This window comes from Prenolepis imparis, unplaced genomic scaffold (genome assembly GCF_030444845.1).
Source record: "Prenolepis imparis isolate NDT839.2.m4 unplaced genomic scaffold, iyPreImpa1.0 SCAF_15, whole genome shotgun sequence".
Lineage (NCBI taxonomy): Eukaryota > Metazoa > Arthropoda > Insecta > Hymenoptera > Formicidae > Prenolepis > Prenolepis imparis.
In genome coordinates this window covers 2,535,376-2,560,077 of record NW_028141173.1, presented here as the reverse complement: position 1 = coordinate 2,560,077, position 24,702 = coordinate 2,535,376, and the positions used below count along the sequence as shown (strand labels likewise).

At 34.6% G+C, this 24,702-nt stretch overlaps 4 protein-coding genes across 5 annotated transcripts; 2 read left to right on the top strand and 2 right to left on the bottom strand.

Annotated features, from left to right (window-relative positions):
* Nucleotides 1–124: 124 nt before the first annotated feature.
* On the bottom strand, nucleotides 125–4,012 carry Sec61alpha (SEC61 translocon subunit alpha). Its single transcript, XM_083055861.1, has 8 exons — nucleotides 3,789–4,012; nucleotides 3,527–3,594; nucleotides 3,236–3,301; nucleotides 2,942–3,152; nucleotides 2,328–2,585; nucleotides 2,025–2,191; nucleotides 1,447–1,836; nucleotides 125–1,360 (listed from the first exon to the last, which is right to left on the bottom strand). Exons 1-8 carry the CDS (start codon nucleotides 3,793–3,795, stop codon nucleotides 1,097–1,099), a joined length of 1,431 nt encoding a protein of 476 aa, XP_082911987.1. The 5' UTR covers nucleotides 3,796–4,012; the 3' UTR covers nucleotides 125–1,096.
* A 2,077-nt stretch (nucleotides 4,013–6,089) lies between these two features.
* Nucleotides 6,090–10,117, top strand: LOC145946310 (regucalcin). 2 transcript variants are annotated; one of them, XM_083055862.1, is made up of 6 exons: nucleotides 6,090–6,280; nucleotides 8,608–8,768; nucleotides 8,877–9,083; nucleotides 9,164–9,376; nucleotides 9,543–9,655; nucleotides 9,755–10,117. In XM_083055862.1, the coding sequence occupies exons 1-6, from the start codon at nucleotides 6,216–6,218 to the stop codon at nucleotides 10,019–10,021; spliced, it is 1,026 nt and encodes a 341-aa protein (XP_082911988.1). In that variant the 5' UTR covers nucleotides 6,090–6,215; the 3' UTR covers nucleotides 10,022–10,117. The 2 variants fall into 2 exon arrangements, with proteins under 2 accessions (XP_082911988.1, XP_082911989.1); XM_083055863.1 differs by lacking the exon at nucleotides 6,090–6,280 and adding an exon at nucleotides 7,824–8,068.
* A 745-nt stretch (nucleotides 10,118–10,862) lies between these two features.
* Nucleotides 10,863–23,758, bottom strand: LOC145946305 (calcineurin-binding protein cabin-1). The gene is made up of 19 exons (XM_083055858.1): nucleotides 23,358–23,758; nucleotides 21,377–22,932; nucleotides 21,128–21,292; nucleotides 20,848–21,036; nucleotides 20,635–20,778; nucleotides 20,364–20,544; nucleotides 20,166–20,290; nucleotides 19,868–20,060; nucleotides 19,627–19,780; nucleotides 19,396–19,543; nucleotides 18,537–19,304; nucleotides 18,081–18,456; nucleotides 17,113–18,006; nucleotides 16,736–17,012; nucleotides 16,304–16,557; nucleotides 14,288–14,451; nucleotides 13,814–14,084; nucleotides 13,317–13,445; nucleotides 10,863–13,230 (listed from the first exon to the last, which is right to left on the bottom strand). The coding sequence occupies exons 1-19, from the start codon at nucleotides 23,439–23,441 to the stop codon at nucleotides 11,368–11,370; spliced, it is 7,935 nt and encodes a 2,644-aa protein (XP_082911984.1). The 5' UTR covers nucleotides 23,442–23,758; the 3' UTR covers nucleotides 10,863–11,367.
* LOC145946311 (uncharacterized) lies at nucleotides 13,932–16,235 on the top strand. Its single transcript, XM_083055866.1, has 6 exons — nucleotides 13,932–14,073; nucleotides 14,571–14,660; nucleotides 14,873–15,077; nucleotides 15,324–15,495; nucleotides 15,564–15,802; nucleotides 15,879–16,235. Exons 2-6 carry the CDS (start codon nucleotides 14,593–14,595, stop codon nucleotides 16,176–16,178), a joined length of 984 nt encoding a protein of 327 aa, XP_082911992.1. The 5' UTR covers nucleotides 13,932–14,073; nucleotides 14,571–14,592; the 3' UTR covers nucleotides 16,179–16,235.
* Nucleotides 23,759–24,702: the final 944 nt, after the last annotated feature.

Here is a 24,702-nt window from a genome sequence, read left to right as displayed (position 1 = left end):
CTAAGCGTGACATACTCTTTGAATCGCAATAAAATGTTTGAAAAGGGATGAAACAAGGAAGACAAAAAAAGATGTTTTAATATTTATAAAAGCACATTCTCTTCTTTTCTTTTAAATACATATATATATATATATATATATATGAGAAACAAATATTAACTTACTTTATATTATTATCAATACAGGAATGGATGGTACCTAAGATGAGCGAACGCTGTTCGAATTGCTGTACGAATACCCTAGGTGGGTGTCTCGTCCTGACTGAAATGACTATATTCGTAATTAATATATGCAACGTCGGTTCAATTTATATAAACGTCACGATTTTACTCTCGTATGTATGCGATTGAGTCTTCACGTGGCTCTTTGTCATGTCGCAGAGCCCAAAAAACGCTAGTAAAAAATGTTGAAAATATTCAATTACTTTCTCATTATGTACACACTGCTCGTTGTACGAAAGATATCAAATCTTGCGTGCGAACATGGCGGCGTATCTCGCGAGATATCTTGCGCACTTTGCGAGCATTTTAACCGTTGTATGTCTGAGTTCTTAGTTCTTACTCTCTACATTCTGTCAACGTTATGTTCTTGCCTTTATCAGGCTGATGCTTTGTGTACAGTTTAACTCATAGCGTAGAATTATCAATGTTCAATGTAAAAATAAAGAGTATACTTTCTCTCGTAACGCATAAACAAACAAAGATCTCATAAATGTAACATAAAATAATTGTATTATTTTTTGAATAAATTTGTAAATATAGATCGTGTGTTTCAATGACTTTAATATACCCTAAAAGAAGCACATATAGACTTTTGTTATTTTGGAAAATTGTTACTGATAGTATAATCTTTTGAGCATAGAATCAACAATATTTCAATAGTAAATATGTGCGACTTTATGTATAACGCGGGGAAAAAGGGGAAGGGAAACTTCCGATTCGCGCTAATGTATGTCTACATCCCGTGAGCTTGACACACACACACATACATACAATTCTGCGAACTCGACCAAACTTTCTTACCTTATAATAAATTATTTTATTCAGTTCTTCAGAATTAAAAAAGTTCACTTTTCAAGTCTATAGGTGAATTAAGTTTAGAAAAGTAACGTGCTCATGCCACCCATTTCACTTTGCTCTTTCACGAAGATTTCAAAGTATTGATATATGATTGTGACAGCGAGCAAGATACCGGTACCGGAACCGATCGCGCCCAGGAAATCCGCCAGCACAGAGAGAGCTCCGATGCACAATCCGCCGAACGCCGCAGCGGTCGGGATATATCGATTCAGCTCGCGAATCATGGAATTGTCTCTGTGACCTCGCATTACCATTTGCTGTTCCCTCAGTTGTTTAGCAACCTGCAAGTGATAACGATACGTGTTATTGATTTTTACATTATGTCGAAAAGATTTACACTGTCCTTTAATGAAAAACTTATACTGACATCCTTCGCTGAGCTTCCAGAGACTTCGATCCACGTCTTGGAGAAGAAGGCGCACGAGCCAAGCATAAAGAGAATGTAGAGCATGGCATGGACGGGATCCTGAACGATGTGGCCGACCGATTCTGGTGGTGATAAGTAATAACATAGTCCTCCGACTGGATACGATCTTGCAGGACCACCGCCACCAACATCCGACCAAACACCCAACAGATTCACTATGAGATTTCCTTGGAATTTAACGGCTAACATTTGAGAGATGACGTACAAGTTGGATACCAAGGCTGATTGCAGGATGATAGGGATATTACTAGTGTAAAATAGTTTGATCGGATAGCTGCTGTATTGACCACGATATCTGGCAGATTTGATCGGAAGATCTACACGGAAGCCCTGAAAATAATATATTTTTCATGATAAAATCATCACAATAAAATATATGCAGATATACATCAGAAATTGGAGCATATGATCTAAATGGTTTAATGATAAAGGTAATCTATCATCCAAGAAACAAAAGAACTCAATCATTCATGCGTGATACAATATTTATTAGATTATGTCAATGTTCTTCAATTTACCTGGAAGTAGATAACGATAGCAAACACTAGAATGGTGGCAAGAAGGTTCATCAGATTTGGAAGATTCTGTCTGTAGAATGCTTCTCGAAGAGCGCGAACTTTGTCTTGTCTGGTGGCCAGTAAGTGGAACAAAGCAATTACGGCTCCTTCGAATTCCGTACCACGACCTATTAGTAAAAAAATTATATATATTATAAAAAAATATATGTATAACTTTATAATCAATATATTAATTAAGGTTTGAATACATCAAGAAAGCAATATTTCTACATATTATGTAATCTTTTATTAATAAAATCATACCAGTATTAACCGTGGCTGGTGAGAATGCTTTCCAAACAATAGTTTCGCAAATGTTAGTAGCGATGAAGAGAGATATTCCACTGCCCAATCCATATCCTTTCTGGAGAAGCTCATCCAATAACAATACAATAAGTCCAGCGACAAACAATTGGATAATAATCAAAAGACAAACCCCAGCTCCAATCTCAGTTGGATCTCCGTACATTCCAGTCATTACATAAACAATGGCTTGTCCAACAGTAATAACCATGCCAAACACTGTGACAAAAAAGATAAATAATATTTATATTAATTTAACAATTAAATTATATTTAATCATGTTTAATTACATTAAAATTTAAGTAAAAATATCACACAGGGCCAGTATAAACCATTATTCAAACTTGTCCGGGGAATAGAATTAATTTTAATCTATGTTTGGATTCTTCTATTTAATTAGACAATTCATTGAATAAAATTGCAGATTGTTTTGTATAATATTCAATTAGGCTTCAAACTAGCCTTGACATCCTCACTTACATTTTTGTTTTAAGAAAACAAGCCAATAATAATTTTTTGTATCTCATTCTTATATTAAAATTTTGATAAATAATTAGTAAACTTAATATACTTACATTTCTGTGCACCGTTGAATAACGCTCTATCTTTTGGTGTATCTCCAACTTCGATGATCTTTGCACCATGCAGCAGTTGCATAATAAGACCAGAAGTAACAATCGGTGAGATACCCAATTCCATCAATGTTCCTCTGTTCGATGCGAGTATCACACGAATCCAATAAAATGGATCCGCACTGTCCGAAGACATGATACCAAATAATGGAATCTAAAAATAATAAGATAATATATCAGCGTTCATCTCTTAAAACTTTAAACAACAAACTTCCAATGACAAGGTGATCAACTTACCTGGCAACATACTAGAAAGATAAACAATGTGATCGCTGTCCATAGTACCTTTTCCCTAAACTGGATCTGTAAAAAAAACAATAATTGTAACGAGTTTACATCAGAAAAGATTTTCCTCTTTAAATCAGAAACAACATTACGCATTATGTATTATAATATCATAGACGCGCGTCATAAACAGATGGTAGGACGTCCGATCTCAGGCTTACACGCAACACGGGCAATCGAGGAATTTAGGAAAAACGGTACACGAAACTGTAAATACAAGAGAGAGACAGAAATAGACCTTACCTTTCGCTGCGGCTTCGCTATTTCCGGCAGTATACTGCAGAACGGTTTTATCACTTCGAGAAACTTGACTGAAAACAGAAAGAGGAAGGGTGATTTAACGCATTCGGAAACGTAAACGCACGTATATATGTCGAGAGATTTGCATCGCCAACAATATGTTGTGCGATGCGAGAGAGGTTACGCGTGTACGAACGAGAGTTTGCGGTGAACGCAACGTACACGAAGAGAGGATAATTTCTCACTGATAAACGAATATACTCACATCCCATCTTGCCTTGACGTTGACGCGACTGTCTTAAGCACTAAGAATCGAATGAACGTCCCTCACGAGGATCACGAGAATTACACCGCCACCGAGAATACACGCACACACTCTCTCTTTCCTTCTCTCTCATAAAATGAACGAAAAAGCGGCCGCGTATACGCTCGACTGGCAAAGCGTAGCGGAGTCGTGGCTCACCCCGCCGACACGTATCAATATGCCAGTGTCACGTGACCTGATGATGTTGGCCGGCACGTTTCCACTCGTCGTCGCACGCGCCTGTCATCCTCGATGTCAGATGGCGCAGTAGGTCACGTCAGATGGCGCAAACGCGTCAACTCGCGCACGCGCGTCAACTCGCGCAAGCGCGTCAGCCGTCAGCTGTACACGATGACAGATGACAGATGCTCCCCTTGTCGCACAGGCGTAGCGACGGCAAATACAACGATGATATATTGTATATAGACGCCGCAGTTTTAAATTGTACGTAATATATTACATTATAAATTACAATTTATAATACAAAATATAAATACAAAAATATTTCAAATTATATTAAATTATATGTATAAATTACTTAATTAACTTTATAATTGTATTTACATACATCAGGCAGATTCTCATTTCTTCTCTACTTCACTCTTTGCTCAACTAATTGCTCAAAATTTTCTAAATAGCTTTTAAAACCGATTAAATGGAGTCATTATTTATTGATGTTACATTCCGTCTATTGACATTTGACACGACTTTGCAGCTGTCAAATTCGCGTCTCCGATGCCACTTTTTCGCAGCGTCATATGACGGGTTGCATAGCGATAGGCGTTGGAAATTTTACGAGCCTGTCTAACGCTGAATTTAGTTTTATATTTAGATAAAGCTGCGCTTGTATTTAAAAGAGACTCGTATTCATATAGTCTGTTTCTATATTCAAGATTATTTTAAGATGCTATATATACAACCATTTCATTGACTGAATGGAAGCTAAGATCACTTAAATATAAAGATGCTTTATATTGGGTTGTTCTAATAATATGACAGAGTGATTTACTGTTACTGTGAAGCTATTAAAAAAGAGGTTTAGTGCCAGTAAAATTGCTAAAGATAAATGTCATTACAATTATATGTCATCGTCATGAATTAAAATATCTCCATATTCCTAGACATATCGGAATATTATGAACCAAGAATAAGTATTTTAAACTTTTTAAAGTTTTCAGTAAACTTGCGCATGCACAACATCACAATTTTATTTGTGAAACATAAATATCATTAATATCATTAGTACCTAAGAATAATTTATATATTAAAATTTTCAAAACACTGCGTAGTGCAAATAGTGTAATCTGTCTTGCTTTCTTCCTAGTTCTCGCATCATTGAATATATCGGTCAAGGGCTTATATTTTATGCAAATAAACGAGTCAGTGTAACAAACGACTTGCTGCAATAGATTAATTTATCATTTTCATTATCTTACTTCTATTTATATCTATACGAATGCATATACGATTTGATGTTTGTGCATTTGTATATATAATCATACGATTTTATATTTATGAATATAATTATAACTGTATAATTATAACTGTTTCGACATCAATATATATTATTGTTGGATATTTTATATATAATTATTTACAGATTGCGCGTAAAAACAATTTAATTTCGTCAATATTTCGTTGTTCTTTTTTTGCTTATTCTTTTTCAGATTTTACAGAGCAAGAGATGTCTTTTTACAATATGAAATATATATTTTAAAGGATTGCAATATACTCGAAAAAAGTCTTTGGAGAGAGAATCTAATATTAGTCTGCGTAAATCTATAAATAAATAGTGCATATAAATTTAAACAATATTTCATTAATTCAATGATGTTTACTAACGCGTTCAGACATATATTTCATCCTGTTAAAGTTTGCTACGCAAAATCAATTCATAAATATGAAAAAGAAAAACACGTGCGAGTTTAAATTATATTAATCTATATATATACAAAGCAAAACATCCTCTTCAAGTGTTTTTCCCTTGTGCAATTAATAATGATAGAAGGTTGTACAGTTTTGCTGTACGATAAATCATGATAACTGATTATCGTAACTTTTTCTGGTCGAGGATTATTATCTTAAGTAATATCGATCGCGTTAAAAGCTGTCCTACATTTGTGTGCGCCATTAAATTACGCTATTTATTTTTTCGTGACATTATTGTCAGAAGAGCGAGGTGAAGTAATTTATATCAATCGATATACTATCTAACGCCGAAATGTGTCTGTCACGAAACTCCTCTCGCAGGTTTCGACCGAATCGGTGAAGGTAGAAACATCCGTATATAAGCCGGTGTGTTTAAGTTTTCGATCTATTCTGAAAGAATTACTTTCGAGTGTTACTTTCAAGTTAGACAGAGTACAACGATATATATAAATAAGCGTCATGAGAGGAGCAATTTGCGAATACGTATCCTTGACGTGCATTCTCGTCGTTCTCGTTTGTAGTGGGTAAGTGAAAGGACACGACTTCCATAAATGGATGTATCACGCATTTTTAATAATAAAAAAAACGACATACGCAATAACGATAACGCGCAATAGAATGATATACAAATTATTCAGATACAAATTAAAATTAAAAAAATAAAAATAAAAATAATAAGTTTGAGAAAGAATTGCCTCATCAAAGTATTACAAATCATACGTCAGTACGTTTATAGATCATGTTTACTTAGACTGTGTTTATTTTAGCTATAGAAAAAATATTCCACGATAATAAGGTAACTATAAAGCTAATTAAAATTTAACTGTTCTCCGTCTGTTACCGATAATTAAGAGACAGAAAGGAACAAACACCGATAATTGGTTGAACTTTGATTATAAAGGTCGATTGAATCAAATCGCTTGAACTATAACTTTATTAATAATAATAATAATAATAGTAATCATTAAGGCCATTGCACGTACACAAATTTTAGTCGTAATCGTAAAGCCATAAGCAAATCGTCCAATCATAGAGAAGAATTATCATCACGTAATAAGAATGCTTGACTGTGATTGGACGATTTGCTTACGGCCTTGCGATTACGACTAAAATTTTTGTACGTGCAAAATCCTTTATCGAAAAAAAAATAAATTTGTACGTGCAAAATCCTTTATCGAAAAAAAAATAAATTTTTATTCCTATCATAAGCGACACTTATATATAATAAGTGTTTCAAATCACTTCAGGGTTGCAAATCATTACTTTGATATTAGATTAATCTTGTTGAAAGCTCGTAATTTTCCACAACTGACACTTGTACGTAGAATTTTTAGAAACTTTGTTTTCACCTGATAGAGAGAGGAAAGATAGAGGAGGTAAAAATGATACAGATAATCTGCTCTCTTCGTGCAGCTTCTCTTCTATCTTCTATTTCTTCTGTCTGTAACAGAGAAATAATCAGTTATCTATTCATATCCAAAATTCTATTAGAAATGTTATTAATATCTCGCACATACATCTGGGTATAATTTGACGTTAATAATGATATCTGTATTTTGCAATATTTAATGTTACCTATGTTAACTATGTGTATCATTGTAAGAGAAACATCTTAAAATATTTTGTATCTGTGTGATATAAAAAAAAAAAGAATATTATATCTTTTAAATGTAATATCGAAATAATATCATTATCTCGTCTAAAGAAAAAAGAATTAAGTCATATATATTTAAAAACGTGTATTAGGTTAATTATATTATTATTAAAGTATTAATATTAATTATTATAATCTTAAATGCAATTTTATGCAATATTTTAATCTATTTTCCTAAAAGATTTTTATCTTTGGAAAATATTCCGCACATTGCGAAATTATCACAATTTTTTTAATTTCTGTTTCAAAATGTGTTGTGTGATACGTATACGATATGTACTATCGTTATATTTATAAATTGATTTTTACGAAATGTAATGTAACACGAAGCGTTTATCGATAACCCACCGAGTTGAAAACAGTATCAGCTTTATATAATCGCGCACGGTTTTATCAGCGTTCATTAAATAGCCGTGTCCGTGTCTTCTGCCGCGCAATACCTAAATCATCGTCGGGGATAATTGACTCTTTATTCGAGCAATCGGAGCGATTACTCGATTCCGTCCTGCACCGCGCGCGAGTCAAAATAATTCATCAGCTGTTCATTCCTAAACACTCGCTTCAGTCGCGCGACTAGTCACTTCTTCGCCGAGTGATTTGATTTTTCCATTCTTTTCGCAACCGGTTTCTCGCAAACCGTGATTGACACAATGACAACGTAATAAATACCATTTTACATAACTTTATTGTTTTAACAGATCCGCGTATTCGTGCGCGCTTTCTATCTTTTTTTTTCCGCGAGAATAAAAGTGTGGAAAAGTGCAAAAAATACACGCGGCGCAAAATATATTGTATATAATATATATATATATTATTCTTTTCTGCGCTTTTTCTCAATTTTTTTTTCTTTTTTTAAATGTATATTGCTTTTAAATGCGAAAGATATAAGAGTAATTAAAAAGAATAAGCTTCGCTTATTATTTTCTTACATATTATGCTTGTTATAATCTTTTATATTTAGATTAATATCATGTTCTGTCACACTTGTGTTTATTAATGCTACAATAAAGATATTTTCATTGATTCGATTATTGATGATATTACACAATTAAATTGTTAATTAAAGCTAAGAAAGAAAAAATGAAATAATGAATGTGGAAAATATTATGTTACATAAAGTATAATATCTGTTTAAGCTGCAAACAGTTTTTAAGCTTTACATAATGTACAATGTGATATATTATTAATTATTTACAGAGAAGCTCATGTGAAAGTAGAGAGAGTGACAGAACCTTATGGCCTTTCCGAAGGTCCTCACTGGAACCACCGAACCCAAAAGTTATACTTTGTTGATATATATAACCAATATATACGTAGATTGGACACTGCGACAGGTGATGTAACCAGTACTCATATAGGTAAGACTACTTTTTTTTCTTTTTGTGCAAGTATCGTTATTACATAATTCAATTGTATTTGTAACATCAGATTAATGCTACTGACCTTTTAAAATAATACTTCTTCAGCACATGGCCCTGTTGGAGTTGCTGTACCTGTGGATGATTCGGGTGATGAACTTGTAGCAGGTTCTGGAACAGATCTTATTCTTGTCACCTGGAATGGAGATAGAGATCAGAAGGAAGCACCATTCGAAGTACTGTCTTCTATCGAATCTTCTAATGGTACAAGAATCAATGATGGAAAAGTAGATTCGTCTGGAAAATTCTGGCTTGGTAAATTGAAAATATTATGAATAGAAATTCATTTTTTTTCAATGTAACAAATATTTATATGTCAATTACATTTCCAACAGGTACTATGGGGAATGAAGTTAATGGACAGGTAGCTCCTAAACTGGGATCACTATATCGCATTGATGATACGTTTGAACCTGTAAAAGAAATAACTCCTGTTACAATAAGTAATGGATTAGCATGGAATATCGAAGACAATACTTTCTATTACATTGACACACCTACACGTCAGATTGCAGCATACGATTATGATCCCAATAATAACACAATATGTAAGAGACTTTGTAACATTCTCCATTTAAAATTATATTATGAATAAGTACAAATATAAATCGTATGTAGCCCAAAATTAAAATATAATTATGAAAAATATCAAAGCATAAAATTATATATTTAAGAAAGAAATCTCAAGAACTATGTATGTTTTTAAATTTTTAGCTAATAAGAGGATTGTATTTGACCTGAATAAGACTAATGTGAAAGGATTACCTGACGGAATGACCATAGATACAAATGGTAATCTTTGGATAGCACTGTATGGAGGACATCATGTAAGTATATATAATACTTGATATACTATATATATATAGTAGAGTACATGAAGAATTTACTGAAGATTATATTAATAATAGTGAAAATGTTTTATCTAGGTCATCCATGTGAATCCAAAAACACAAGAATTGTTGAGAAAAGTTAAGATTCCTGCTGAAGGTGTAACCAGTGTCGCCTTTGGTGGTCCACTTCTTGATATTCTGTATGTGACTACCTCGGGCCATGCTTTAACTGCACAACAACGAAAGGCGACTCCTCATGCTGGTTCTGTATTCGCAGTGAAGGGCCTGGGAGTTCATGGAATTCTTGCAAATTCGTTTGTAATAAATAGAAGGCAAACAGATGAGGAAAAGATAGATGAATAAAGATATGTTTTGCTTCTCATAAAAATCTATACACTTGCATGTATTTTTAAATTCTGTATATTAAATAAAAACGTTAACAGCTTCTGTAAAAAATAATGTTTCACATCTTATTTTAAAGGAAATTATGTAACGAGTTTCCTTCAAAATATATAATTATTAATTATTAGGAGTTATTACCTTATCATAATAATCCTAGAATATAAAATATGGTTTATTATTTAAAAAGTTAATAAACACTGTGAAATGAAGAGAAATCGATAATAATTAATTTTAGATGTTCCTTTAATACAAGAGGGGAGTTACAAACTCTAGAAAACATTTAGGTTTACGGAAGCTAATTACATTCGATTGTTGTACAAGTATATAGAAGAAAGTTCTATTGTTATCAAATGTATGCGGTAGAAAAATAATGCTCTTTATGCAAAAATGCTCTAGTACAATTATTGAGAAAATAATACGTTTTTCTGTCGATCATGACATACAAATTAATTAAATAAATATATAAAGTAATTAAAGTGTCATTTTTAATTAATTAAAAGAGATGTCTATATATAAGTAGAAACTTTGTAATTGAATAACATAAAGTCTTTTAAACTGTTTCTACAAGTTTGATATATCAATGGAATTATAAATGAAATGAAGTTTATACTTCTCTGAAAATTGTTAAATCATAGAAACAAAAAAGACATGTTTTAATACATAAATTTGTTTCTTTAGAATTTTTATAGATTTAATTTTTGACAAAAAAAAATAAGCAAATGAATGATTATTAAAAACAAATAATCAAATGTTATCTTTATATCGCAGCTAATAAAATTACTTTTTTTTTCTCGCGATAAAGAAATATAAAATTTATATATATACAAAAAAATTAAATACTCTTGCAGCATATATATATATATATATATATATATATATATATATATATATATGTCTGTATATATATAATAATTCTATAATAGCTACTATTTTATATAATATAATAAATCTAAAGAAAATTATTTGTATAAATTAGCCATATCAACTCACTGCGTTGGAATTTTTTGATCAATTTTACATAACTAATTTATTATATAACTTAATTTAATTGCTCAAGATTTTCATATACGAAACACATAATATACCACAGACTAACACGCGAACTTATTATCACGAAAACTATTTTATAAAAGTATTATTATTTCTCTTGTAATGTTCTTACTGTTGTGTAAATAACGTGACTTGTCTCATTTTTTCCAATGCAACGAGTTAGCGATCAGCGTTTCGGCTCAATGACTACTTACGTTTCCTTTGAAGAAAAAAAATTTACATCATTGCGCAAGATGAACCTCCATCACGGCGAATTCTTAATCGTCCAGTGTTATAATTTCGACGCTATCGTTAACGAGTTTGTCCTGCGTTTTCTTATTGGAGATATTAGCGGGCTTTCCCCTCGGTATATCATACACTGGTATACAATCAGCGGTCGTCGACGGCCTAGGCGTTTCCGAGGTCACCTTTTGCGGCACTACACTCAAGGATGAGAGATTTTTCGAATAGTCCAGACTGGGCTTTAACTGCGACGGCTTTTGCTGCGGTATTATCTCCAGATGCGAATGCTGCTGCAATTGTGACAACATCGAGAGCGCCTCGACGGTGCCACCCTGAGGGAACGAAGTCGAGCTCGGTAGTGAGCTCGACGGCACGTCCATCGCCGCCGGTGGCGGCGGCTTCGCCAACTTGTTGCCGGTTGCAGGCGGTTTCTTGTAGCCGTGATACTTGACGCTCGCGACAGTCTTGATACTGCTAGATTGCGGAGCGACGACGGGACTCACCGAGATGCCGCTCAATTCCGGCGGTATAAAAGGCGATTGTGACATCGCGGTGGAAGTTCCTGACGGTATCGGGTTCAACATACTTGGAAAGTTACCGGGCATCGGCGTAACAGTTTTCGTCATCGCAGTCTTCACCGTCTTCTTCACGTTGGAATGAACGCTCTGTACACTCGTTTGCACGTTGGAGTAAGATCGCTGGCAATTCTTCTTCGATAATAGTTTGTGCTGCAACGACGTACCGGATCGCGATACGTTCATGGGTAAGTTTTGCACTGGGTGCGTTTGCTGCTGTTTCATAATCACAGGTGCACTCATGGACGCGTGGGCGATCTGCGGATTCGTCGTTACAACACTACTACTGCCGCCGCTGCTGTTAGTCTTCAAAGACGAATGCGACAGCGACGAGTTGTTGTGCGCGGGCTGCGGCTCGGTCAACGATTTCGAAACGCGTATCTGCGGCGCACTTATCTGCTTCGGCGGGCTGCTCTTCACCTGCTGAATGATAGACGGCTTGAGCAGGGACACCTGCGCTGCCGCCGTCGCGTTTGCTGTATGTAACACCGGTTTTGTTGGCGATATCTGAAGTGATTTCGGAATGTGGACGGGATGTAATGCTGTGGCTGTATCAGTTTGCAAGCTCGGCTGCTTGCTGCTAGGCTTCGTCTTGTGATGAGGCTGCGGTGGCTGTTGTTGTTGTTGTTGCTGCTGCTGGCTCACCGGCGTTATAGATATATTAGGTCGATCCTTCGTCATTGACACAGTTGTGCTGGTTTTGGCCGCCGCTTGATGGTACATGGGTCGCGACGTTGATGCCGTAGAATTGCTCAAGCTTAACAATTGCTGCACTGTCATAGAGTCTAAAGATCCTTTTAAATTGCCTAAATTACCGATGTTACTCGAAGTATTGACATTGCAACTGGATGTACTCATGGTCGAGACATTGCTGATGCCAGCGGTTATTGTAGTACCTGGGTTGTTTAAACCGCCGGCAAGATTGGTTAACGACGATAGATTGTTTTGATACTGCCTAAGTATATCCTGATAGCTTCCTACTTGATTCAAGTAGCTCATAGCCGATAAAGGATCCATCATATTGCCGCCTAGTCCACTGGCCAGTATAGCCGATAGCATATTCGCATCGACCAGAGGACCCATAAAGTAAGGATTTATCATGGAACGATTCGGCCCGGACGCACCCATGAAAGTCGCAAAGTTACTCTTGGAACCGAATTGATTCATCACGTTGCCGCTCTGCTGCATAGCATGCTGCAGATATTTGTTAGGATTAGGCGGACGTCCCCTCGGACGTCCAGTGGACATTAGATTTCTATGTGGTTTGCGATTCTGCAGGACCTGCGATGATGTCGAGTTTATTGGCATCTGCGGCGTGGGTGCCTGCAAGATAACAGTGTCGTTTTCGATTAAATATTGATATAATCGTCACATGTACAATAATAGCGACAGTAAGGAAGTATATTTACCGGAATAGTAGGAGTGGCTTGAGGTTGTACGTGACAGCTATTGCTATTGTTAATCGATGCAATTTTGTTCGCCTGTATCTGCCGTTGACAACATTTGATAGCGATTTCCAGAACATTTCCCTCGAGATTCTAAAAGGTAATGTAAAAATTATTGTATTGGGATTTGAAATCATCACAATTGTTCTTAAATTTGATCTTGAAAAGATAATAATTTTTTGTCTCTACAGATCTAATTTAGATCTTCGTAGTTTTTAATAAATAATATTTATTCGCCTCTGTCAGCAGAGGCAAACAAATATTATTATGCAATTATACACAAGTGTGCTATAAAGAAGATAATCTGATAAGATGGAAGAGATCCGATAAGAGATAAGACGAAAGAGAAGATGTCTACAAGTTGGCTTGTTTAAAAAATTTATCCAAAGTACAATCACGCAGACATAATTAATTTTTATATATAATCTAATTATTTAAATATTTTATATATATATACTTACTTTATTCCCTATGTACATTTTATAAGTGTCCGTCAATATTGTCGCGAACGCTTGTATAGTTGATTCTTTACCCTGAAGGTGTTTTTGTACAAGTTGATATGTTTCATAGACGTCAAGCAGTACTTGCGTTCTGGCATCTGTTCTAATAAGGTGAACGCTGTCGATCGTGCTTGCCGAACCCATTGTCTGAATTCTGCTTCTGAGCGATTGTTGACAAAGTGTCAAAGCTTGTCGGGACAATTGTTCTCTCTCAGAATCACGTAAGTATTTTCTAGAGAAAAAAACATTAGATTCTTTTATCAGATTTTTTTTATATTTATTCTTTTTGCACGAGAAAATCTTGCTAATTTTTTCGTGTTAAAAGAATAAATGGTACTTATACTAGTGTAAGATATCTAAAGCTCATTCAAATCAAAGAAGAACACTTTCGACTCTTTCCTTGTTAGTCTTTTAATTAATTGATTTTGATTTTACTTGTCTGAATCCGGAATTTTTCCAAGCTGTATGCACAACTGCATCAACATTCGACTATCGTTACTTTCCTTTAATATCTGCATGAGTAACGTCACGCATTTCGACATGTGCGATGCGAAGCTTCCGGGTCTGTCAATTTCATTGACCGGTATATGCCATACTCCCTAGAAATCACATAATATTAGAACATATACATCAATTATACATCACATAATCGACGACATAAAATAGCAATGCTTGCTTTAATAATTTTGTATGTCAATTTCATATATTACAATTACAGATCATCTGAATAATCGAGGAAAATGGCTCTAATTCATAGCATATCTGTGATAATGATGCTATCATATTTACTACTCAGTCTCACCATTAGGTAATAATTAACATACAATAGATTATCATCATAATCTATTGTATGTAAATGATCAAATAAAAGAATAGCTCCATATTAAAAATTTTTACAATAAAAAGTATTACATATATGATATAATATTTGCCTAATAAAGTAATATTAAAGTATACATTATAGAATAATCTCTCGCACAAAGGTATGATAAAAGAATAATTTCTTGAAAATGATTGAAGGTACTGTAATACTACGCCTGAAAAGATGATAATAGATACAGATGCTGGGGGAGATGATGCTCTAGCAATAATGCTAGCTCTCATGTACGAGGCCAGGACAAACGACATCGAAATTCTAGCTATAACTGCTACATATGGTAACACATACTTGAAAAACGTGGAACAGAACGTATTAAAAATTTTAACAATTGCCAATAGAAGCGATGTAAGTACATACTTGACGATTAAATGCTTTTCGCATATTTTGTTCAAACTTTTACAAATTAAAGAATTCGAAGATTTCGTACAATGTGTTAATGATTCATACATGATCATAACATATTATAATATAATAATCAATATAATAATATATTATACTAATCATTTTATATTACCTATTTATATTGTTTATATTATTTATATATTTATTATCTCATCAATAATACTATCATTTCTCTCCGAAACTTGGCAGATACCCGTGTATAGTGGTGCCCAAAAACCATTGATAAATACGTATGAATATAATGATTATTTTGGCAAGGATGGATTTGGAGATTTTAATTTTACCGAAACTATAACTGCAAAGGTTGACAAATCAAAGCACGCTTCTGTATTACTTGTAGAATTAGTCAAACGATATCCAGGTACATATATACATGTGTACATATATATATATAATTTAGAACAAATATTCAATTCGTAATTTTTTTAGGTGAAATAAGTATAGTTACTCTTGGACCTCTGACAACAATTGCTACAGCAATCGCCTTGGAACCTAATTTCCTGCATTTAGTAAAGCGACATATCATAATGGGATCGAGCGTCGACAGTAATACGATTGAATTTAATTTTGGACAAGATCCGGAAAGCAATTGGATTGCATTGAATAACACCAATAAACCTAGTATCATACTTTCGTCAGAGACAGTACAAGCTAATCTTATTTCAAAAGTAATATAATTTTCACAAACATACGTGAGTTAATAATATATTGATTTATAAATCATAAAATATCATTGATACACAGGAGGAATATAGAAACATTTATAATAATCTGGATGCTTCCATCGCAAGCTTTTTGCAACAAGCTGAAAGAATAGCTTTGGAAAAAACCGAGATGTGGGAAGCAGCAGACGGGATTGCTATGGCAAGTGCGTTACAACCGGAAATAATAACGGAATGTTGTAAAACTAACTTAAGAGCGGTAATCGCCGGTGATACAAGAGGTTCAGTTGTGGAAGAATGCAATGCAGTATCCAACGCAGAAATTATAACAAATGTTAATGTAACTGCATTTAAGCATCTTCTATTGGAATATCTTTCTTAATAATATTGATCTAAATTTTGGAATTATGCACTATAAATCAATTTTTAATTTTTTATTATTCATATATTATTGGAAATATCTTTTATATATATAATATGTACTACTAATAATATATATACACTTACATTAAAAAAGTTGGTACTTCTTCTCTCAGCAAAAAGTCCTTGAAAGGTTTGTCCAGGATAGAATTGACAACTGTATGTCTTTAACAGGAGATCCTTGCATTTCGCTATATTCTTCGCCTTTTTATTGTTAAAGAAAAAATGTGCAAGTCTATAAAAGGACTTGTGATGCTCGGCGAATCTTAATATACACTGTTCCAAACCAGCTAGACAATACGCAATTAATATCGCTACCTCTCCTTCCGGCATATGTTCCTCTAGAAAATAAAATATAAACGCATAGAAATCTCTTTTTTTGGACTTTAATAAAATATTATATTATTTTATAAAATATTAATATTTAATATTATTATATAATATTAAAATATTAAATTATAATAGAATGCAATGATAAACAGCAATAAAGGCCAAGCCAATATAATTTATATAATTTACCGTTATCTACATTGGCAGAATCTTTCTTCTTTTTTTCTGCGTCGCTATCGATAGATTCAGTGTCACTATCACTAGAACTATCGCTGTCAGAACTATCGTCGCTACTGCTGGATTCTTCGCTACTACTGGAGCTTGAATTATTTGTTTCCGTAGTTGTAGTTGTAGTTTGCGTAGTCGTAGTACTTTCCTGAGAACCTCTTCTGCTCAAAGTCATTTCTTCATTTGCATTGGTCTGTGTTTTCCTTTTCTCTTCTATCTTGTCTTTATTATCTTTTCCCTGCCAAATCAGAATAATTTCAATGTTTGTATTAATTGATTTCAAGCATTGATAAATTAGCATATTGAAAAAAAAAAATATTAAGATTAGATAAACATACAGCGGATTGCACATCTTCGTTCTGCAACCATTTGCCATCGAATCTTCTGGTGTCCTCGTCATCTGCGGAAGATTGCTGGGTTTCCTGGCTAATTTCCATTGCCTGTTTCATAAGAGCGTCCATTAAATCCTGTACATTGTCAGTCTTTCGTTCAGAATCGACCGTCAATACATTTACTGAAACTTTCTTAGTCTCTTCTGTTTTTGTCTGCAATTTTGTTTTATCAACACTCTTGTTTTCTAATTTTTTCTTTTGCAATTTCGGTTCGTTACTTTCATCACTAGAAAGAATCATCACATCGTCGTTCATTCTCTCTTTTCGCGATACCATATCGCAAACTTTGGTAATTAAATCGTCTATTAAAGCTACGACGTCTTGCATCAATTGTAAATGCGAAACACTACTTAATTTTATTTTCTTCGTGTTATCATGTGACTGTTCCTGCGACAGTTCGGGAAGTCTCTTGCGGGTTTCGGACTTTCCTATCTCTGTCTTAACGTCGGAGATCTTGTTCGATCTATCTATGATTTCTATCTCTTCAATGCTATTTGAGCGTTGACATATCGTAACTATGTTTTTATCTGCATCCACTGCAACATCAGCAGCTTCTTTCGAAATATTTTTCTCAACATCGGCATTCTCCTCCCTCTTCTTTTCGTTAAGTTTAGATTGATATTTCATAAACGGTCCCTCGGAGCAATTTTTAAGGTGCCAATTGAATAACTGACCCAATGATTTTTTCAACGGTTTACCTTCGTGTTGCTCCAAATATTTCAGTATACTCGCATGAATGCGGTAATGAACTTCTAGCGCCTCTATAGATAAATTTTGCGGACTCTTGTGGCTTATTCTACGCGGATATTGAGCGTTATTCTCATATAATAATTCACTAGCCTGAAATTAATTCTTGATGTCAAAATTATATTGGTAAAAAAAGAAAATAGCATATAGTAGACAGGATGACTGACCTTTGCGTAATGCTCCAAGAATATAGGAGGATCTAGATTTTTCTTTTCCGCAACTTTACCGAGCATATATTGATAAAGCCACCTCTCGTCATGCTGTATAGACGTTTCTTCGATGGTTTGACATATTCGATTGGCAGACTCAAAACACTGATCCGCAATCTCCAGCATTTCCTCCTTTCTGGTTTCCAAAATTTCGAATCTTTCCATGCTCAATGTATCGGTCTCTTGCTTAAGCAATTGCGAGCAAAATGAATGAACTATGTAAACGAAATTTCCATATTCTGTCCAAATGACAGAATGGCCAGGCGCAAGCTCCATAGCATGTTGATAACTCGACTGTGCCATCTTTGCCTTATTGAGAAACTTATCTTTTCCTCTAAATATGATAGAAAACATATGTATAATACATGTAAATAATACAAAGAATTAAAATTGAGGGAAAAAAAAGATACTTACATAGGTCTGTAACTGTTCAACCAATTTTCTATTATACTGCCTGTCGCCATAGCTAAACCTGCCCACGAATTTAATCCTCTTGGATATAGACACAGATCTAATAAATAATATCGGCAAGCGTGCTCCCACTTGTTGTTCTTGAAATAAAAGTCACCCAGTAAGTAGTAAATGGTGGATATCGCGTGCGGTAGAGGTTTTATCACACTCGGCATTTTGTCCCGCGCACCGATTATGTACGCCGTCATCTCGTCTACTATTTGATTCGGATCGCTTTCACGCGGAGCTAATCTGATTATTCTTTTAAACAGTATTTCCGTATCCATACTAATGGAAAGAAGACGAGGGGATTGAAAATTAGGTAGCTGTTTCGGCTTGTAAAAATCGAACAGCAACTGCGCTCCTTCCCAAGTTAATTCCATTTGCGGCACCATGTGATCCTGTAGATACTTCGGACGTATCTTGTTAACCCTGTTCGGATGACCATACAGACAGAAGAATATCTGTTCCAGGTATTTCGTGAGTCTGTTCTTTATGGAAGCGTATACGGGAGTTTCGAGCTGCGGTATAATGAGATTCATAATGAAGAATAAGAGTTTCGCCTCGTTGAAGCAACACCAAGAGTGTCTGCCGATAAATTCGTGAGCGGTGAACAGAATCATGATGGACGGTGGAATGCCGTCATCCTCGTCATCCGATTCGGAATGATGAGAGCTGTGCATTTTATTCTTATAAGGAGATTCCACTTTTGCTCTTTCCTTATCTTCTTCGCTATTAACACACCAAAATTTTACATTGCAATATATAACAATATATATGTGTATATAGACATATATGTATATACATTGTTTGACAAACTTACTATTGCAGAATATAATGTAACACAATCCAAGGTAGAACAGTCTCCAATGGCATTTCAACAGCATTCTCTGGTACATCCAATTGATGACAAACAATGTGAACTAAATTTTGCACCAATCTCGACAGACGAGACTCCGGCAGATATTTTACTGAAATTACGATAAATATAAAAAAATCGTAAATATATATTGCAAGAGTTTCTTATATAATGCACTTTGTGATGTAATCTTACCAGTGAATACACTAACTTCGATCGTACAAGCTTCCAATTTTTCAAGTGCCATTACAATCGAATTTGTCCACTTCTTTTGCTCAACTTCGTCAGATGAATTCAAATAATTTTGCCACGATTCATTGAGACAAGCTTCTGCCCAGACGTAACATTCCTAAAAATATTTTATCAAAAATTTAAAACTTTTTTATACATATATGAATGTATTATATTTGTTATTAACGCCAGTAACAAGTATTACCTCATACTGTTGAAGCTGCCACAAGCTGTCAAGTAACATGGTTAATTGTCGAACTCTGTCGACGATGTTTTCATTGGTTACCAACAATTTGTGTCTTTGTTTGGCAAATTTGAAAGTATCTTGCAATATACAAGACAGTTCTGCATATTTCTTTTCATCGTATAAATGTTGAAGTTCACCCAATTTTTGACCCCTAAATGATTACAAGTTAAAATATAATATTCTAATATAGTCTAATATATTCAATATCTTGGCAATAAGTAATATAAATTAGAAAATATTAAAATTGAAAATATACCTCTGAATTGATGTGAGTTTTCTCTTTACAAGCTTGGCGCTGATTTGAGAATTATTTTTACAATTTAAAAGTTTGATACAGAGGCTCGGACTTTTACTTTCTACATCTTGCAGACGATTCAACAACTGAAAATTTACACATTTTATAACTTTATATAATAATATATTATTTCTTCGATATTGAACAAAAGTTTCTTACCAGCTGTAGCGTCCCTATGACTATGTCTATATCACCTTGACACAGAAAAATGCTAGCTTTAAGCCATAGAATTCTCAGTAAGATGTATAAATTTTCATCATTTAAGAGATCTTGTCTGACACTTGTAAATATTATATGTCCTAATTCCTCTGCTGGCATCCCAGTGCCAAGTTTATCCAATCTGCAATAATAATTTCATACACAAGAAGCTTTTTATAAGTATCGTGAAGCTTGTAAAGATGAGATTCTAATCTCATCGTTAGAAACTTACGTTGGATTTGGCAAAGTATCTGGTTTATTATCCAGCCATCTATCTGTATGAAGCTCCCCAAATAGCAGTGTCATTTCAGTATCCAGTTTTAGAATCTTATCATTGGCATCCTCATCAAATAGTGACAAATGTGGAATATGTTGCCTGAATAAAATTAATTTAATTAGGTAATTTAGATTTTTATTTGTACACACAAAATATATGCACATTTACCTCATAAAGATATATGCCTGTAGATAAATATCCGACATTCCTTTTGGCCATATCTGATTCCACTTGGTACACAAAAATTCTGTAAATTTTGCGATAATTATCATTAAATTACTTTTACTGCTATGTTGATTTATAAAGGCGTCCACATCAGCAGTTTCTGCATCTGTTCCAAAGTATTTCTGTTGTTGACTGTCCAACATAAAATCAGATTAATAACATTTTCTATTATAATTATTTTCTATTATATTACTGCGCAAAGAAATCAATTATAGACGAGCACCTTGTGTCAGGGCTTGGACACTTGGAACTTTCCGAGCTCTTGAAGATTTCCATATTAGTAACATTATTCTCTTGATTGGCGAATAACTGGTACATATCCATCGTGTCCATAGAATCGTCGAGATTTTTAGTAGCATCATCCTTAGTCAATCTTACTGTGTCGGGTCTGTAAGAAGAAATTATATCTCATAATTAGAGAATTTATATCTCTAAGACATGATATATATTTAATTACTTGATTTATACATACAACAAAGTACTAGGGAACAATCTTCTAAGTGTCTCCTCCAATTGAACATCGTCCCTCTCTGCTTCCCGTCTGTTTGAACCTCTGACTCTCGCGGATCGTCTCATGCTGCTGCAGCTCCAGGCCCATTGTTGTAGAAAGCACAGTGCACTTCTGCGCCTTTTTTTCACCTTCTGTCCTTCTTCTTTTCCCTCAGTTTTTTCAGAGTGAGCTTTATCATCTGTTTCACGTATCGTGTCGCTTGTTTTCTCGGCACCCTTCTCAGAAACCTTATCGTCGCTCGATTTATCGCTTTCTTTGTCACTGGATTTCTCATTTGGTACTCCATTATCCGTACTGTAAACATCGTCTGTGACTTTATCGCTCTCTAATTTATCGATATTCATGTCTGTTTCGGAGTGCATCTGTTCCTCCGAATCCAGGTTTTTCGTTTCGCTTTGTTCTTCACATTGCAAACCATCTGTGTCGGACATTCTCAGTGGATCTTCATCCTCGATTATTTGCACGTCGGTCGAACCAGATTTCTTGTCGTCTTCCGTTTCAACTTCCATCGCGGTATCCGAGGCTGTGTTGAAAGCTTGATTGTCGTCCGATATCTCGCAATATTCCGTCTCGGTCTTGACAGATTTGCCGACATCATTTTCTGTATTCGGAGTCGAATCATTTACATTCTGCCGATCTACTTCCATACTGTTAATTTCTTCAATCTCACAATCCTTATTTGCAACCTTGTCATCGGCTTTTCGAACCGATAATACAATTCTACTGACAAAGTTTAAATTATTTTCAGCAATGTACCTGTGCATGTCTAGTAGACTTTCTCCGAGTGCTAGCCATGTGCAGTTTATTAAAGGCATTCTCAAAGTCAATTCTGGCAAAGGTTTTGGGATAAATTCCACTTTACAAACCTCTGCCCATTTTGCGGAAACTTCTCTCGCCTCTGCTAATAACTTGTCACCCAATACATGATCATATTCGGTATCCAAAGGTGGATCTAATTGCCAATCACTGTTATATAATTTATAACATTCTTCCATGCATGGAATGTCTTTAAATATTCTATCGCGGAATGCCAGACCCTTCACATAATTAGGATCCATTTCCAACGCCACAGAAATATATAGCAGACAGTTCATGTAATCAGGAACGGCATGTAAGGCAGTTATTAAATTATCTAAGCACGGCCAGTGATTGGAATTGCACTTTAAGCCCTGCTTAAAGGACGAACAAGCTAATTCTAAATTAGAAATCTTCATAGCTAATGTGCCAATCCTGTACCACAGCGTCACGTCGGAACCGTCCAGATTTGCAGCTTCCCAATAATTCTCCACGGCATCCTTGTAATTCCCACAGGCCGCTTGAATGGCACCGATATTCTTGAAGCAAGAATATTTCAAGGACAACATCGGTCTCGACCTGCCGTCCGGCACTTCGGGCTTCTTCACTTCATCCAGCAATTCAGTCTCCAAAAGATCCTTAAAAATAACTAGCGCATCTTCCCGTTTATCCTTCTTCAACAACTCCAAGGCTTTGTTGTATTCCGTTAGCGCTATTTGTTCCTGAAAGAAATTAATTAGTTAATACATATGTTTTAATACCTATATGCATCCTAAATTATATGCATCGTAAATTTCCTTCTTGAATTTCAATTTAATTCAACACTGTCGTTATCTCTAACTCTATTTATCATCTACATCAATATAAAAACAGTCTACCGAAAGGTTAAAAATATGAATCACGTGCGCTAAATGTGAGAGCCAGATGCACTCCTCTACGCACTCGATCGTCAATTAATTTGTGCCTCTTTAAACATTAATCAGTCAGAATGACTAAATAAATCACGTGTAGAGAGACGTGTCGCAAAATTCGGAATTTTCTTACCACGTTACATTATAGCAATAACGTTAAAACGCTGTAAATGTCGATGTAAATTTTCGATGCTTGGAGGTTATACGAGAATGTAAACAGTAAATGTTTCTCATACTTGCGCCTCCTTCGTGATCGTGGGTACATCCTCCTCCTCGCTCTCCTCGCTCGACTCCTCGTTGAGCGCCGATATTTTAATCATCCTCTCCTGAGAGCAACAATCTCGCTTGCATACAAAAACGTCAACAAAGCCACAACACAGCCGCCGGTTTTTTAACACGCCGCCATATCACGGCGAATGCGCATTCCAAATGACAGATCGAGCTGTCACGCATCATCCAGCATCTGCTGCTGACTGGAGATGATTCGATCAAATGGCGATTGCTTTTTTTATGGATTTTAATGTGTCTCAATACATATGTAGCATATAGCTCTTTCGAGATGGCGATTGTATTATAATTAGGAGACTGCTTGATCATTCGTACTTTCAGCACTTTTTTCCCCCTCCGCGAAGCTGAAATATCAAAACAGCTGTCTTTTGTTCTCAAGTGCAAGTAAAACGAAAAAAAATATATATATATATACATATATGCAAATCGCAAACTTCTGAGAGGGGGATAAATAATTCGCAGTTGCAAGTGTAATATCTCTCTACACTTTGAAACGATTGAACTTTCAACTTGTTTATCTTTTGCTTTTGTCTCGCTCGGTGATGCATATGTGCATATTATAAAAGTTACTGCACGATCGTCGCGTGTGCACGTTGATTAATTCAATCCTTATTTAGTTTAATGACCAGGGTAAATAAGATGCGTATAATGGTATTTCGTAAGCAACGATAACAGTCGTCACGCGTAGCGTGTAAGGATGTCCGTGTCTCAAGGTGAGTACCTCATCTGATTAGTGGAACTCTTGTGTAGTATATCACGTTACCGGTGTGGCGATATAAGACTCGTTGTTCGGCGAATTCTCTCTTCTCATCCATATTCCTTCTTCATGTCTTCTGATTAAATCATATATAATCATCATTCTGTCAAAAGCAAAGGGCATAAAGTTTAAAATACAAAGCAAAATACAAGGTGTTTTCTGTTTCGTGTCTCTAACTTTTTTTGTAAACAATATGTTTATACGCAATTTTTTCTAAAAGTTTGCATATGTATAGATTCTGTGTGTTCTATTTTATTCTTATAATAATCTTAATCTTCCACATATTATATTAGTGTACGCTAGGATTTTTATAAATAAAAATCACGAGTAAAAACATTAGTAGTTTATATAAACATATGTAGTTACATTATTGTTCTCAACAATCAATAAGCAATCAAATTGTTTATTGATTTGAGTTTAATGTAAAAGTGGAAGAATTTATTATTATGTGTATAATATTATTCGTATAATACTATTGAAAATAATCAGAATCAGTAACAAACAGTCTTTCATGACAGCCTGTTATAAATATTGTT